The following is a 16,966-nucleotide window of genomic DNA, read 5'->3' as shown; positions in this document are numbered from 1 at the left end:
AAATAATAAACTTTATTTATATAGCAGCTTTCATACAGCAGTAGCAGCCCAAAGTGCTTCACACCAAGGAAACAATAATAATAAACAGTTAAAACAGGAAAATATAGAATAAAACAATGTAACACGAAATAGACACAATACAAACGAATAAAATGGGATGGAGTAAAATGTAAAATAATAAAATGGGACAAAACAAAATGGGATAGAATAAAAAGTAACATAATAAAATAGGATGACACAAAAGGCAATAAAACACAATGAAATACAAGCCAATATAGATGTATATTTATAAAACAGGTAGAAGCAGACAATAAAGACAAAAATCCAATCCAATCCAAAAGACAAGTAAATACCAATATAGGATATAATCAAGTAAAAGCCATACTAAAAAAGTATGTTTTCAGAGCGCTTTTAAAAAGTGCTACATTTGGTGCCTCTCTGATTTGTCTAGGCAAGCTATTTCATAGCATGGGGCCATAGAAATAAAATAGCTTACTTTCAGAATGCATAACAAGTTGTCACCAGAAGATCTGAGGGCACATTTGGGCTGATATCTATTCAGCAGGTCAGATATGTAAGGTGTGGTGCTAAACCAGTCAGAGCTTTCAAAACAAGTAAAAGAATTTTAAAAATCAAATTCTATATTTCACGGGCAGCCGATACAGAGATGCAAGCACAGGTGTGATGTGAGCTCTCTTTTTGGTTCGTGGCAAGATTCTTGCGGCTGTGTTTTGCACAAGTTGTAGCTGCTCTGTATATTTTTTCGGAAGACCAGAGAAGAGAGCATTACAGAAGTCTAATCTACTTGCAGCAAAGGCATGTATTAACCGTTCAGCATCAGCGTGCGTGAGGAAAGGCCTTACTTCAGTAATGTTTCGCAAATGGAAGAAGGCTACCCTTGTTACATTTCTTATATGTGGCAGAAAGCTTAGGTCAGCATCCCAGATTACAGATTATTATAACCATAACCAGGAACAAGTGTGTTGTGTCTGGTGTGATTGCCTGGAGGAGAGATGAGGGGATGGGGTCGAGAACACAGGCGGTGGGAGAGCAAGAGCTGGGCACTCTGACCTGCTGACCCCACACGCACTCTGACCTGCTGACCCCACACGCACTCTGACCTGTTGACCCCATGTGGACTCTGACCTGTTGACCTCGCGTGCACTCTGACCTGTTGACCCCGTGTGCACTCTGACCTGTTGACCCTGTGTGCACTCTGACCTGTTGACCCCGTCTGAACTCTGACCTGTTGACCCCGCGCGCACTCTGACCTGTTGACCCCACATGCACTCTGACCTGTTGACCCCACGCGCACTCTGACCTGTTGACTCTGTTTGAACTCTGACCTGTTGACCCTGTGTGCACTCTGACCTGCTTCCCCGCTGCATCCGACCTGCTGAGTGGAGACCTGTGACCCCCTGCGACTGATGTTGACCCTGCGTGTCACTCTGACTGTGACCTGCTGTCCTCACCTGTTGACTTTTCATTTGAATGTTGGCTGTGTGAACGATTTTCTGTTATTATGAGTCTGTCTGCCTCTATCTCGTCCCCTCTCAGTCTCCCTGCTTCCCCGCATCCCCGGTGCTCTCTCCATCGCTCTTTTTACATTTTACTTCTTCGTTTGAAAGCTCTCTTATTTAATGTCTGTCTGCCTCTTATTTCTCTCCCTCTCTCCTCCCCCCCCTCTCCCCCTCTCCCTCTCTCTCCCCCCCCTCTCCCCTCCCTCCTCCCCCCTCCCTCTCTCCCCCTCTCTCCCCCCTCTCCCCTCCCTCTCTCTCCCTCTCTCCCTCCCCCTCCTCTCCCCCTCCCCTCCCCTCTCCCTCTCTCCCCCTCCTCTCCCCCTCCCCTCCCCCCCCTCTCTCTCAGAAGAGGGAGCAGAGGGTGGAGCAGGTGAACGGGGCTCTGGACCGGGCGGCGGCGTCCAAGCGGTCGGGCTCGCCGGCGGGGGAGGCGGACCCGGGCGCGGTGCGACTGGACGGCGTCCCCGGCGGGGCGGGGCTCCGGATGGCGGTGGCGCAGGTGCGCCTCCTGGAGAGGCGGACCAGCAGCCGGCCCGGCACGCCCACCTCCAGCGCCTCCACGGACACGCCCACGCCGTCGGAGCCCAACGAGGACGAGGACCTGCTGGACGAGGACGAGGCGCCCGGCTCGGAGCCCGAGAGCGCCCCCCCGCGCCTCAAGAGGCCCTTCCAGCTGCTCATCGCCGCCGCCATGGAGAGGAACCCCACCCAGTTCCAGCTGCCCAACGAGCTCACCTGCACCACCGCGCTGCCAGGTAGCCAATCGCAGCTCGCCTCTTTACCCAGTCACAGGCCTTTTTAACCAATCGCAGCTCGCCTCCTTACCCAAAACAGCTCACCACTTTACCCGATCACAGCTCACCACTTTACCCAATCACGGCTCACCTTTTTACCCAATCACAGCTCACCACTTTACCCAATCACAGCTCGCCTCCTTACCCAGTACAGCTCACCACTTTACCCAGTCACAGCTCACCTTTTTACCCAATCACAGCTCACCTCTTTACCCAGTCACAGCTCGCCTCCTTACCCAATCACAGCTCACCACTTTACCCAATCACAGCTCACCACTTTACCTAATCACAGCTCACCTTTTTACCCAATCACAGCTCGCCTCCTTACCCAATCACGGCTCACCACTTTACCCAGTCACAGCTCGTCTTTTTACCCAATCACGGCTCACCACTTTACCCAATCACAGCTCGCCTTTTTACCCAATCACAACTTGTTTTTTTATCCTATCACAGCTTGCCTTTTTACCCTATTACAGCTCGTCTTTTTACCCAATCACAGCTCGTCATTTTACCCAATCACAGCTCACCACTTTACCCAATCACGGCTCACCTTTTTACCCAATCACAGCTCACCACTTTACCCAATCACAGCTCACCACTTTACCCAATCACAGCTCACCTTTTTACCCTATTACAGCTGGTCTTTTTACCCAATCACAGCTCGTCATTTTACCCCATCACACCTCACTATAATGCTCTATCACAGCTCACCTCTGTGTGTGCGTGTCTGTCTGTTTGTGTGTGTGTGTGTGTGTGTGTGTGTGTGTGTGTGTGTGTGTGTGTGTGCGCGCATATGTGTGTGTGTATATGTGCGCGCGTGTGTGTGTGTGTGTGTGTGTGTGTGCGTGTGTGTGTGTGTGCGTATCCTCAGGCAGCAGTAAGCGTAAGAGGAGGGAGGAGATGACGGGGAAGAACGTGAAGAGGCCGCAGCATGAGCTGGATCATAACGGGCTGGTCCCCTTACCAGTGAAAGTGTGCTTCACCTGTGGCAGGTAAACTCCGCCCCTTTCCCCTCCCCCTCGCTGTATGTGCGTGCGTTTGTTTATGAGCCTGTGTGTATGGCAGGTAAACCCCACCCTTGTACCCTCTCTCCCTGTGTGTTTATGTGGCAGGTAACTCCCACCCTTTTCCCCTCTGTCTCCCTGTGTGTGTGTGTGTGTGTGTTTGTTAGATCGTTTATGTGGCAGGTAAACTCCCACCCTTTTCCCCTCCCCCTCCCTGTGTGTGTGTGTGTGTTTGTTAGATCGTTTATGTGGCAGGTAAACTCCCACCCTTTTCCCCTCTGTCTCCCTGTGTGTGTGTGTGTGTGTGTTTGTGTGTGTTTGTTAGATCGTTTATGTGGCAGGTAAACTCCCACCCTTTTCCCCTCCCCCTCCCTGTGTGTGTGTGTGTGTGTGTTTGTTAGATCGTTTATGTGGCAGGTAACTCCCACCCTTTTCCCCTCTGTCTCCCTGTGTGTGTGTGTGTGTTTGTTAGATCGTTTATGTGGCAGGTAACTCCCACCCTTTTCCCTCCCCCTCCCTGTGTGTGTGTGTGTGTGTGTTTGTTAGATCGTTTATGTGGCAGGTAAACTCCCACCCTTTTCCCCTCCCCCTCCCTGTGTGTGTTTGTTAGATCGTTTATGTGGCAGGTAAACTCCCACCCTTTTCCCCTCTGTCTCCCTGTGTGTGTGTGTGTGTGTGTTTGTGTGTGTTTGTTAGATCGTTATGTGGCAGGTAAACTCCCACCCTTTTCCCTCCCCCTCCCTGTGTGTGTGTGTTTGTTAGTGTTTATGTGGCAGGTAACTCCCACCCTTTTCCCCTCTGTCTCCCTGTGTGTGTGTGTGTGTGTGTGTGTGTGTGTGTTTGTTAGATCGTTTGTGTGGCAGGTAACTCCCACCCTTTCCTCCTCCCTCTCCGTGTGTGTGTGTGTGTTTGTAGCAGGTAAACCTCACCCTTTTCTCCTCCCTCTCCCTGTGTGTGTGTGTGTGTGTGTGTGTGTGTGTGTGTTAGATCGTTTGTGTGGCAGGTAACTCCCACCCTTTCCCCTCCCTCTCCCTGTGTGTGTGTGTGTGTGTGTGTGTGTGTGTGTGTGTGTGTGTGTGTGTGTGTGTGTGTGTGTGTGTGTGTGTGTGTGTGTGTGTGTGTGTGTGTGTGTGTGTGTGTGTGTGTTTGTTAGATCGTTTATGTGGCAGGTAAACTCCCACCCTTTTCCCCTCTGTCTCCCTGTGTGTGTGTGTGTGTGTGTGTGTGTGTGTGTGTGTGTTTGTTAGTTCGTTTATGTGGCAGGTAAACTCCCACTCTTTTCCCCTCCCCCTCCCTGTGTGTGTGTGTGTGTGTGTGTGTGTTAGATCGTTTATGTGGCAGGTAAACTCCCACCCTTTTCCCCTCTGTCTCCCTGTGTGTGTGTGTGTGTGTGTGTGTTTGTTAGATCGTTTATGTGGCAGGTAAACCCCACCCTTTTCCCCTCTGTCTCCCTGTGTGTGTGTGTGTGTGTGTGTGTGTGTGTTTGTTAGATCGTTTATGTGGCAGGTAAACCCCACCCTTTTCCCCTCTGTCTCCCTGTGTGTGTGTGTGTGTGTGTGTTTGTTAGATCGTTTGTGTGGCAGGTAACTCCCACCCTTGTCCCCTCCCCCTCCCTGTGTGTGTGTGTGTGTGTGTTTGTTAGATCGTTTATGTGGCAGGTAACTCCCACCCTTTTCCCCTCTGTCTCCCTGTGTGTGTGTGTGTGTGTGTGTGTGTGTGTGTGTGTTTGTTAGATCGTTTATGTGGCAGGTAAACCCCACCCTTTTCCCCTCCCCCTCCCTGTGTGTGTGATTCACGTGTGGCAGGTAGCCCTCTAGCCAAACGCGACCAATGCAGATATGTATGTGAGGAATTTCCCACAATGCTCCTCACCAAGCCGGGTCCCCATTCGTTCAGCTTGGGAAATGCAGTTCAGGGGTGTCTCGTGGCGCAGCCCGTAGAGCGCTGACCACACGCTCACTGCGAGCCGCGACGTCGGCGGTTCGAATCCCGACCGCTCGGCATTTTCGCATGTCTCTCCCCCCTCTTCCCCGTTCTTCCTGTCTCTCTACACTGTCCTGTCCAATACAGCTGAGAAGCTCATAAAAATATCTTTAAAAAAATATATTAATTTAAAAAAAAAAAGAAAATGCAGTTCAGCCATTATTCCTTTTTGTTTTTTTTTCCTCTGCTTGATTTTAAATCTTCGCTCCTGAAAACTACCCAAGAACTTCATGAAGCTTGGACCAGACCTCGTCCTCCCTCTGCAAAATAGCGGTATCTGTTTAACATTTAAACGTAGCCACATTATAACAGAGATCTGCACGCTACTGAGTGCGCTCTTCTAGTTTTATGTTTATTTTGCTTTCTTCGGGAGTTTGGGGTTTTTTAAGGTGCTCCAGACCGACTCTTGTACGCGCATTCGAAACGTTAGCCATAATTACAGACGTGGCCGAAATTATTGGTACCCTTGCGTTTTATTAAAACAATGCACCATTCGCCCTGAACTGTGTTGAAATGAAAAGATCTTTAATCATCAATGCATGTATTTTGTTTGGTTTGCAGTGGAACAAAATATAATATAAATGTGAACCGATGTAATTGGAGACCCCCTCAGGAGAGGGTTGAGTGAGGGCCCCGTTACATGCTTGCATACGCGTGTGGTTTTTACTCTTTTATTCTGTCTTTCTCGATTTTAAAGGAACTGTTCTGGGGTTTTGTGAACGAGTTGAGTTTTTTTACCTGCTATTTTTTGAACGCGATATTTATATAGCTGGCCGTGAAGTGACACGTTTCGCGTCAATGTCCTTGCTTACGGATTCGATGGCAGTGCCCCACCTGGGAATCAAACCAGCAAACCTTAACCCTGTAAGGTGTGAGGTCACAGATGTTGTGATTTAGAATGTTCTTGACTGAACATTCTAATGCTGACGTCACAATCGCTACTGGTGACTGAAAGCGGCGGAGTTCTAGAACACCGATGTAGAATGTTGAAAATAAACATTCCAAAAAGCCTACTCTTTGAAGGGTTAAATCACAAACCCAGGTTCTGAGCCATTTTGCTGCCCTCTGTCCCTCATTGAAAAAGGACAGGAATGCAAAGCCAGCGAAAGGGTGACCAGCACAGTTGGGTCTTCTGGCTTAATGGGCTTATGAAAGTTTGACATCTTAAAAGTGATTAAATTCAACACCCCCCTCTCCCCTCCCAGGAGCTGCAGAGTGGCCCCCCTGATTCAGTGCGACTATTGCCCCCTGCTCTTCCACATGGACTGCCTGGACCCGCCTCTCACTGCCATGCCGACAGGCAAGTGGATGTGCCCCAACCACATGGAGCATGTTGTGGTAAGCCCCGCCCATCTCCTCTGCTTGTCCCCGCCCCCCCGTCGGAGTGATGCGAATCGGCACGTCCGCGCCACGGGGCCAGATTTCGGTTCTCAACCTCAGCACCGGATGTAATGTCGCCCCCTGCTGGTATCTATAAGTTTCCCCACTGGGCTCCATTCATTTTTGACAGCAAAAATAAAATACTTCCACTTACAGAAAAATCACTTTTTTTCTGAGGTAAAAACTTTTTCCCTACCGCACAAACAAAGAAGAATGAATTTATTTATTATTTATTTTAGCCAGTGTCTGTGCTGTTCTCTTAGTACACGTGTTTTAGGAGGTGACCAAGGACACAACTGAGCATGTCTGTTGAGCGAAAAAATTGTACTTCCTGGTTCTAATGTGCCCCCGATAAGTTTCTATTGGTCGTCGCTGTCTCCACATATTCTGTGCTATAAGGTCCACATCTTCTCTGCGGCATACAGACCAGTCGAGCTGGAAATCTACCGTCCTGTAGGTTTTCACTCCAACCCCAACAAACACGGCTTACGCAACACCTAGAGATCTCGTTGAGCTTACTAGAACCGGGTGTGGGGTTGAATCAACGAGGGTTGGATTGAAAATGGTACAGGACTGCAGAGCTCCAGGAACAGGGTGAAGAACCACTTTTTTAGGGTGAGGAGTCTGAACATGATTGGAGCAACAGAGTATGACAGATGATAAGAAGCCATTCAGCCCACACTGACTGAATCACCGTACTCCCGTATCCAAATGATAAAAAAAGAAAAATGATGTAATCGAGTTGTGATGAGGTTCTGCTGTCCCGCCCCTTTCAGCTGAGTCAGAAGAACATGACCTTGAGCAACCGCTGCCAGCTGTTCGACCACTTCCAGGACCGCATCTCCCAGCATGCCGTGAAGGTGGACTTCCTGCGGCGGGTCCACCGGCAGAACCCGCCCAACCGCCGCGGCGCCCACCCGCACAGGAAGAGGACGCTGAAGGTAGTGCGCCTCCGCTCCTGCAGGGGGCAGTGCTCCGTGTTCCCCGTGCGGTGTCTCGGCCCGCAGTGGGAGTTTCCTAACTCCAGCGAACGTGTCTTGTGTGCCCAGGTCCCCGAGGCTATCAAGGCCCAGTACAAGTGCCCCCCCCAAATGCTGGCCCCCGCAGGGATCCGTGACGGGGAACTGATCTGCACGGGCGTTCCGGAGACCCCCCAAACCCCCCCCACGGATACCCCCCACGCAGCCAGCGAGACGGAGCAGCAGGAGGTAACAGCACGACTCCGTACAGAACGCTGCTACAGTACATGTTTACATGCTTTATATAGTTTACACATGTACGTACTTTACACATTTTACACCTGTACGTACTTTACACATTTACATGCTTTACGTAGTTTACACCTGTACGTACTTTACACATTTTACACCTGTACGTACTTTACACATTTACATGCTTTACACACTTTACACCTGTACGTACTTTACACACTTTACACCTGTACATAGTTTACATCTTTACACGCTTAACACCTTTACACATTTTACACTTGTACGTAGTTTACACATTTACATGCGATTCGTGGGCCACTCTGTTCCTAGGAGCTGTTTCTTGAAACCTGTGTGCCATTTACACACCCATTAGTTGAGAATCTGACCCTCAAAATCACTGGATAGTTTGTCTCTGTGCAGAGTTGGAGCTGTGTAATCTCAGGGGTGGCAGAGTTCCGTCTACTGACTGATTTCTGTCATCAATTTGTCATTAATTTGATTTCTTTACACACTTTACACCTGTACGTACTTTACATCTTTACACACTTAACACCTTTACACACTTTACAGCTGTACGTATTTTAAAGATTTACGTGCGTTACACCTGTATGTACTTTACACATTTACACGCTTTACACCTTTATATGTTTTTGTACGTACTTTACACGCTTTACAGCTGTACGTATTTTACAGATCTACATGCGTTACACCTGTATGTACTTTACATATTTACACGCTTTACACCTGTAAATACTTTACACGCACTACACTGTACGCACTTTATACTGAGACAATGCACACATCTTGTACACCTATACACTACACACTCAAAATTCTGTACCTGCACACTTAATATATCCTGTAGTGCACAGTACACCTGTACACTAAACAGAGTCCACCTGCACACACCGGTTTCTGCATTGTGTTTGATTAGTGTGATTAGCATGTTGAGTGATGGGTCAGTGCGTTGTGTTTGGCTGTGTGCAGGCGTGTGATTAGCCTGTTGAGTGATGGGTCAGTGCGTTGTGTTTGGCTGTGTTAAGGCGTGTGATTAGCGTGTTGAGTGATGGGTCAGTGCACTGTGTTTGGCTGTGTGCAGGCGTGTGATTTGTGTGTTGAGTGATGGGTCAGTGCGTTGTGTTTGGCTGTGTGCAGGTGTGTGATTTGTGTGTTGAGTGATGGGTCAGTGCACTGTGTTTGGCTGTGTGCAGGCGTGTGATTAGTGTGTTGAGTGATGGGTCGGTGCGTTGTGTTTGGCTGTGTTAAGGCGTGTGATTTGTGTGTTGAGTGATGGATCAGTGCGTTGTGTTTGGCTGTGTGCAGGTGTGTGATTAGCTTGTTGAGTGATGGGTCAGTGCGTTGTGTTTGGCTGTGTAAAGGTGTGTGATTAGTGTGTTGAGTGATGGGTCAGTGCGTTGTGTGTAGCTGTGTGCAGGCGTGTGATTTGTGTGTTGAGTGATGGGTCAGTGCGTTGTGTTTGGCTGTGTGCAGGCGTGTGATTAGCTTGTTGAGTGATGGGTCAGTGCGTTATGTGTAGCTGTGTGCAGGTGTGTGATTAGCGTGTTGAGTGATGGGTCAGTGCGTTGTGTTTGGCTGTGTGCAGGTGTGTGATTAGCTTGTTGAGTGATGGGTCAGTGCGTTGTGTTTGGCTGTGTGCAGGCGTGTGATTAGCTTGTTGAGTGATGGGTCAGTGCATTGTGTTTGACTGTGTAAAGGTGTGTGATTAGTGTGTTGAGTGATGGGTCAGTGCGTTATGTGTAGCTGTGTGCAGGCGTGTGATTTGTGTGTTGAGTGATGGGTCAGTGCGTTGTGTGTAGCTGTGTGCAGGCGTGTGATTTGTGTGTTGAGTGATGGGTCAGTGCGTTGTGTTTGGCTGTGTGCAGGTGTGTGATTAGTGTGTTGAGTGATGGGTCAGTGCGTTATGTGTAGCTGTGTGCAGGTGTGTGATTAGTGTGTTGAGTGATGGGTCAGTGCGTTATGTGTAGCTGTGTGCAGGCGTGTGATTAGTGTGTTGAGTGATGGGTCAGTGCGTTATGTGTAGCTGTGTGCAGGCGTGTGATTAGCGTGTTGAGTGATGGGTCAGTGCGTTGTGTTTGGCTGTGTGCAGGCGTGTGATTTGTGTGTTGAGTGATGGGTCAGTGTGTTGTGTTTGGCTGTGTGCAGGCGTGTGATTAGCCTGTTGAGTGATGGGTCAGTGCGTTATGTGTAGCTGTGTGCAGGCGTGTGATTAGCGTGTTGAGTGATGTGATGTCGGTGTTCTTCCCCACCGCAGTGGCTCCGTGATGTCATCACGCTGCAGTGCAGCATCATGAGGCATCTGTCCTGCCGGAGGGGCGTGGCCTCACACTGGGAGTCCGAGCCGCCCGAAAAGGCCGACGTGAAGCCGTGCGTGGCCCCCGCCGCCCCCCCCGCGGTGTGCAGTACCCACACCGACCCCCAGGGGGCGCCCGAGGAGCGGGCGGGGTGCGGCTCCTGCGCAGGCAGGCACTGCCAGGGCTGCCGAACCGCCAACGGGCCCACGGAGGAGACGGCCAGGGCCAACGGGCCCCTCCCCCGCGGCCCCTCCCCCGAATCCGCCAAACCCTCCCCCGCGGCCCAGCACCGAGCGACCGCCCCCTCGGGCCCCGCCCGGCCCTGCTCGCCCGGCTCCGTCCCCGGGCCGCCCGTCAATCACGTGGGCGGAGCCGCGATCAAGACGGAGAACAGCTCCGCCTGCGGACAGAAGGGCCCCGCCTCCCCCTCCCCGGCCCCCGCCCAGAACGCGTGCGCCGTCGTCTCGGACCCGGGGCCGCCCCCCCAGGGCTCGGCGGGGGGCCAGGCGGCCGCGCTGACCAGCCGCAGCGTCTCCTCCCCCCCCGCCGCCACCCGGGCCCTCACCCCACCCCGAGCGCCCCAGGACGCCGCCGCGGCCAGGCTGGCCTCCCCCACGCCCCCGTCAGGTAGGACACGCCCTCCGCACAGCTCCCAGAAGCCTCTCTGTCCTCTGAGCCCCCCAGGCCCTTCCATAGCTGTCATCTGGACTGCTCCTTAATTGACCAGTTAATTGGCTCGTCACCTCTGCAGTGCTTCAGCTGTTAATGCATTGTTGGCCTAGTATGTTGTGTCTTTGTTGCAGGATCTAGAATAGACTTCAAGGTGGAGTGTAGAATTAATATAAGTGTGGCTCAGTCCTGCGCCTCTTTGAAAATGGCTTCTTCAGCGTGGAAAAATTCACGGTTGTGAAAGCGATGGGTTTGTCCACAGGAGGCTGTAAGGCCTGCTGTCTGTGATGATCTGGTTACGGTGTGGGGGGAGGGGCTTCAGGGGCGTGGGTCTCGCGCTCACGCTCGCGTTTCTGTCCCCGCAGACGGCAAGGCCAGTCCGCACGCCGTGTCCCCCGCCACGGGAGGCCTGTTCAGCGGCGTGAAGGGCGTCGCGGAGGGAGACGGAGGTAAGCGGGGGTTGCCGCGGCTACCGAGGGCGAACGCCTCCGATTCGTGGGCCGCTCTGTCTCTAAGAGCGGTTCCTGCCAGTGAGCCAAACGGCAGCGATCAGAAGGGAAGTTTACATTATGCCACACAGAGTTGAGGTCAATGGCGTTTACCGTCATTCCATTCAGAAAATGTATTCGGTTAACTTGCTGACAAATCACGACGGGCATTTTACAGTGCGTTAATTCAATTTAATTTACTGTAATGAAAAAAAAACGCTTGAAATCTGTGTGCTATTTACACACCCATTAGTTGAGAATCTGACCCTCAAAATCACTGGATAGTTTGTCTCTGTGCAGAGTTGGAGCTGTGTAATCTGGATGAGAGTTTAATCCAGGTAGTTTGTCTCTGCAGAGTTGGAGCTGTGTAATCTGGATGAGAGTTTAATCCAGGTAGCATGTCTCCGTACAGAGTTGGAGCTGTGTAATCTGGATGAGAGTTTAATTCAGGCAGTGTGTCTCTACGCAGAGTTGGAGCTGTCTAATCTGGATGAGAGGTTAATCCAGGTAGTTTGTCTCTGTGGAGAGTTGGAGCTGTGTAATCTGGATGAGAGTTTAATCCAGGTAGCATGTCTCTGTGGAGAGTTGGAGCTGTGTAATCTGGATGGAGGTTTAATCCAGGCAGTTTGTTTCTTGAGAGTTGGAGCTGTGTAATCTGGATGAGAGTTTAATCCAGGTAGCATGTCTCTGTGCAGAGTTGGAGCTGTGTAATCTGGATGAGAGTTTAATCCAGGTAGCATGTCTCTGTGGAGAGTTGGAGCTGTGTAATCTGGATGTGAGTTTAATCCAGGTAGTTTGTCTCTGTGGAGAGTTGGAGCTGTGTAATCTGGATGTGAGTTTAATCCAGGTAGCATGTCTCTGTGGAGAGTTGGAGCTGTGTAATCTGGATGTGAGTTTAATCCAGGTAGCATGTCTCTGTGCAGAGTTGGAGCTGTGTAATCTGGATGAAAGGTTAATCCAGGTAGTTTGTCTCTGTGCAGAGTTGGAGCTGTGTAATCTGGATGTGAGTTTAATCCAGGTAGCATGTCTCTGTGCAGAGTTGGAGCTGTGTAATCTGGATGAGAGGTTAATCCAGGCAGTGTGTCTCTGTGCAGAGTTGGAGCTGTCTAATCTGGATGAGAGGTTAATCAAACTCCTGGCCTGGCAGAGGATCCAGCAGCTCCTTCCCCCCAAAGCCCGTCCCACCCAGACCGCCTGCTTGACTCCGCCCCAAACCGCCAGCACTACCGCCGCCTCCCCGGCACCGTCACCCCCGCTCAGCGAAGGTACTGCAGTCCTTCCTCTTTTGCCTCTTCCTCTTCCTGATGTTTTTTTTCCACCCCCAAATTCAGGGTTCTCACTCCTTGAAGTCCTTACCAAAGAGAAATGACAAATGTGATTAATAGGGTCTGAAAACTGTTTTAATGTCATGTTTAGCTTAGAAAGCTTGACGTTCGCATTTTTGCATAATTAATTCCTGCTCAGAATGGTCGTGGTTTAGGCTGCGATTTAAAAAGCTGATCTCTTAGAACAGTAACCATTTCCTGTCGTGTTGAGGCCGTTGGAGACCCAGATGTGCTGTTACTTACCCCCACCCCCCCCCCCACAGTGCAAAAGTCGGAGGTGCAGGCGAGAGCGGTGTTCTACCCGCTGACAGGAAGGGGCAGAGTCGTGAACATGTGCTACAGGACCCTTTACATCGGGACAGGTAAGGCCTTCACTTCACCAACACGGGTCCCCTCAGTGAACATGTGTGTGTGGAACCCTATGGAGAGGTTACATTACATTACACATTTGGGAGCTATACATCAGAATATACCATACGAACAAATTGAAACCAAAGAGTCGGATGTTGGCATCATCTGCTCTTAGTAAAACTCAATTACTTAGATAACCTCTCCTAAATATCAGCAAGAAATCTATTAAATCAGGTGCTAATACATACATTGATCTCACCTCGGTATTGTGCTACTGGAGGTCCATCTGATACAGTATAGAACATCTACCACAGCATTGTACTATATTAGTGTATATCATCTACGACCACAGCATTGTACTATATTAGTGTATAACATCTACCACAGCATTGTATTATATTACAGCATGGAACTTCTACCACAGCATTGTATTATATTACAGTATAGAACATCTACCACAGCATTGTAATATATTACTGTGTATAACATCTCTCACAGCAAGCATATGTTACTTATATGTATGTTGTATAACATCTACGACCCGCATGTACATATTAGTGTATATACTACACACAGATTGTTATATAGTGTATAACAGCTACTACCACAGTATTGTTGTATAATACAGTGTAGAACATTACTACCACAGCATTGTACTATATTACAGTATAGAACATCTACCACAGCATTGTATTTGGGCACACCCTTTAATGGACTTTCAGATGATGCTTCCAATCTGAGTGTTTCCGTTGGTTGTTCAGATTTTGAGGCAAAATAGATGATTGGCTCAGAAACCCACAATGTCATGCCAGCGTCCCTGCCCCATTCTTTGTCTCTCTCAGGAGCCGATATGGATGTGTGCCTTACAAACTACGGTCATTGCAATTTTGTGTCGGGGAAGCACGCCTGCATCTTCTATGACGAGGTGGGTTTCGCTGTGCACCCTCTCCCCCTCGGGTCCATACTGTCAGTGCTCAAGACTGAGCTTCTTATACTGATGCTGTTGAGTTCCTGCTGTGCTGTACAATGGGAAGTCTTGTTTTATTTATTTTTTTCGGGTGCACTAATGAGTCGGTCTAGTGGTGTAGTTTTGGTAGATTATCGCATTGAGGCACGTGCTTCGCTCGCTACCCTCCTCGATTGATTTTACCCCACAAGGCGGCTCTGTCCTGTAACTCCGGTCTCCCCCCCCCCCCCCCGCAGAACACGAAACATTACGAGCTGCTAAACTACAGCGAGCACGGGACCACGGTGGACAACGTCCTGTACTCCTGCGACTTCTCCGAGAAGAGCTCGCCGGGCCCCGCCGGGGGGGTGGTGTCCAAAGTGCAGAGCATCATCCGTGAGTACGGCGCGGAGCTGCCGCTACCGCTAACCCTAACCCTAACCCTCTCCGCGCTGGTGACATCACCGCACGGCCTCCAGAACCTTCACCGCCACGTTGCTAACGGAAACACACCGTCGTGTCACCAGAATCGTGTCCTGAGTGTTGGTGAAATTGATTATGTAAAGTTGGCAATAGCCTGCAGCAGTGTTACTGGTGTCTGAAGGGGGAGGTTATTGACTCTGGACTGATGTATACAGGTGTGCTGCGTCTGTGTATGTGGTTAAATCATAATTGTTATTTTTTATCATATGTATGCAGTCTGGATGTTTGCGTTGATTTTTAATGTTTTCTTGTCAGTCAGGGTAAGAATATGATAAAAATTATGATACTGTACTGTCCGACCACAGTGCTGTGTTTTTGGGCTTTTTTCAGGACTTTCTAAAGTTCAGATTCCAAGGCTGACATTGGCTGCTGTGTAGTGCCCCCCCAGGACTAGAGTCTGAACCCCCCATTCAGAATCTTCCAGAAGGTCTCTGACACATGCTCCTGTTTCTCTCCCCAGGGCGCTGCAAGCGGAGGAAACGGGAGGAGGACGGGGAGGAGGAAGAGGTCGGCGCGGAGGCGGGTCTGGGCCCGGGGGCGGGGGGCGGGGGCGTGATGAGCCACCGCTCCCAGGGCGGGGCGCGGGCCGCCTGCGGCTGCAAGGCCAGCAGCTCCAGCCTGATCGGGGGCAGCGGGGCGGGCTGGGAGGGCACGGCCCTGCTCCACCACGGCAGCTGCGTCAAGCTGGGCTGCCTGCAGTTCGTCTTCAGCGTGGCCGAGTTCGCCCGCAAGCAGCCCAAAGAGGAGGCCGCCCCCCCCGCGCCGACCGCCCTCGGCCACCAGGGGGCGACGGAGCCCGACGACAAGCAGACTCTCAAACTCTACGAAGTGCCGGCGCTGTGCTCCAGCTCTGTTCCATAACCCCGCCCCCCCACTTCCTGTTCCATAACCCCGCCCACCCTCCCCACTTCCTGTTCCATAACCCCGCCCACCCTCCCCACTTCCTGTTCCATAACCCTGCCCACCCTCCCAGCTTCCTGTTCCATAACTCGCCCCCCATTCTTCCTGTTCCATAACCCCACCCCCCTCTTCCTGCTCTATAACCCCCCCTCCCTCTTCCTGTTCTGTAACCCTGCCCCCCCCCCTTCCTGTTCCATAACCCTGCCCCCCCTTCCTGTTCTATAACCCCACCCCCTCCCCTCTTCCTGTTCCATAACCGCACCCCCCCTCCCCTCTTCTTGTTCCATAACCCCACCCCCCTCCCCTCTTCCTGTTTCATAACATCGCCCCCCCTCCCCACTTCCTGTTCCCAGGGCGACGGGAAGAAAAGAGGGAGATTTTTATTTAACTCTTCATACTTTTTGCATGAAATGAAGTATTTTTGAGGGCTCAAGTTTTACGGGGCCATAAAATCTTGCACATAGGATTTCTATACATTATTATTTTTAAATGCATAACCTAAGTTATTTAGATTTGCATTAAAAAAGGGATACTTTGATTGTCCTCATTCTAAATTAATGGGAAAAAATTCTGTCAGTTTCCACTAAGATTAAGTAATCAAAAATGTTCTATTTTCTGCCAGTACAGATAGTTTTTATAAAAACATACTTTTTTTCATAAAAATCGATGTATTCCTGGTTATTTTTATTTTATGTACATTACATTGTAATATTCATATTTTTGTTGCTACTTTTGCACTACAGGTAGCTATATATTCATGTGTCTGTATACATGCATATATACATACAGTTGAGTATGTATATTTGTGTATATATATATATAAATGATTCGGTGATTTTGACTTTAAGCAGGAGAAACACTGGATTCTTGTACATACACCATTGTGTTGGTTTTTAACGTGTACAGTACTTCATAGGCTAAAGTCGTAACGTTATGTAGCATTGGAAAAAAATTGTCGTAAAACGTGTCCCGAGTCCTGTCTGTCTGATACTGTTGCTCCAGATGTACATAGTGACTATAGTTTTAGCTTTCCTATGAACAACTGTGTCTTCTGTATATAAACCAGCTTCTGTTTCTGCCTGTCCATTATAACCGTGTAAATACATAAAGATTTTTTAAGAACCGGCGTAAAGACGGCTAACGCTTTTGTGTCTTCGAGAGCGTTATTGTGAACTCTCTTCCACATCGGTCTGTTCCTGTCTCGTGTATCACGAGGTACAGCACTGAGACCCCCGTCACCCGCCTCCACATTTTGGGCGTGCCTACTTGGCCAGGAGAAGAGTTGTGAGAATGTTCCCGCGGTTAATGTTTAAGAAACGCTCCATCCCGAGATCTCATCGTCCGAATGGAAATTTGGTCTCTAATCATTTGATTCATGGAAATGGGAATTCCTGCTAAGCAGTGGTTAAAGGAGTACCATGGTGATTTTCACACTTTCTCTGTTTTATGTGCTATTTGCACAAGAGGCATTGACGAAACACAATGAGCAAAGTATTAAATATGTCCGTTCTGTATTTTTGGAGAAATATGCGTTTTAAATTCATCGTCCCATTTTCAACCGGTTGAGAAAGTTGTCACTTTTCTACGTCACGAATACAGT

At 49.8% G+C, this 16,966-nt stretch overlaps 1 protein-coding gene across 1 annotated transcript; it reads left to right on the top strand.

The window, feature by feature from the left end:
• Positions 1–1,865: 1,865 nt before the first annotated feature.
• Positions 1,866–16,498, top strand: LOC135235939 (PHD finger protein 12-like). Its single transcript, XM_064302012.1, has 12 exons — positions 1,866–2,275; positions 3,186–3,306; positions 6,507–6,639; positions 7,458–7,622; positions 7,731–7,889; positions 10,165–10,831; positions 11,239–11,322; positions 12,456–12,626; positions 12,950–13,048; positions 13,880–13,962; positions 14,241–14,379; positions 14,927–16,498. Exons 1-12 carry the CDS (start codon positions 2,005–2,007, stop codon positions 15,325–15,327), a joined length of 2,493 nt encoding a protein of 830 aa, XP_064158082.1. The 5' UTR covers positions 1,866–2,004; the 3' UTR covers positions 15,328–16,498.
• Positions 16,499–16,966: the final 468 nt, after the last annotated feature.

This window comes from Anguilla rostrata, chromosome 12 (genome assembly GCF_018555375.3).
Source record: "Anguilla rostrata isolate EN2019 chromosome 12, ASM1855537v3, whole genome shotgun sequence".
Classification (NCBI taxonomy): Eukaryota; Metazoa; Chordata; class Actinopteri; order Anguilliformes; family Anguillidae; genus Anguilla; species Anguilla rostrata.
Note: the sequence above shows the minus strand (reverse complement) of the source record. Positions and strands in the feature narration are given on the sequence as shown.

Bases quoted from the DNA above. Each gene is read 5' to 3' on its own strand.
- LOC135235939 (XM_064302012.1), top strand. From the start codon at position 2,005: ATGGCGGTGGCGCAGGTGCGCCTCCTGGAGAGGCGGACCAGCAGCCGG. The intron at 2,276-3,185 runs GTAGCCAATCGC...GCGTATCCTCAG, and splicing joins CTGCACCACCGCGCTGCCAG to GCAGCAGTAAGCGTAAGAGG. The intron at 6,640-7,457 runs GTAAGCCCCGCC...CGCCCCTTTCAG, and splicing joins ACCACATGGAGCATGTTGTG to CTGAGTCAGAAGAACATGAC.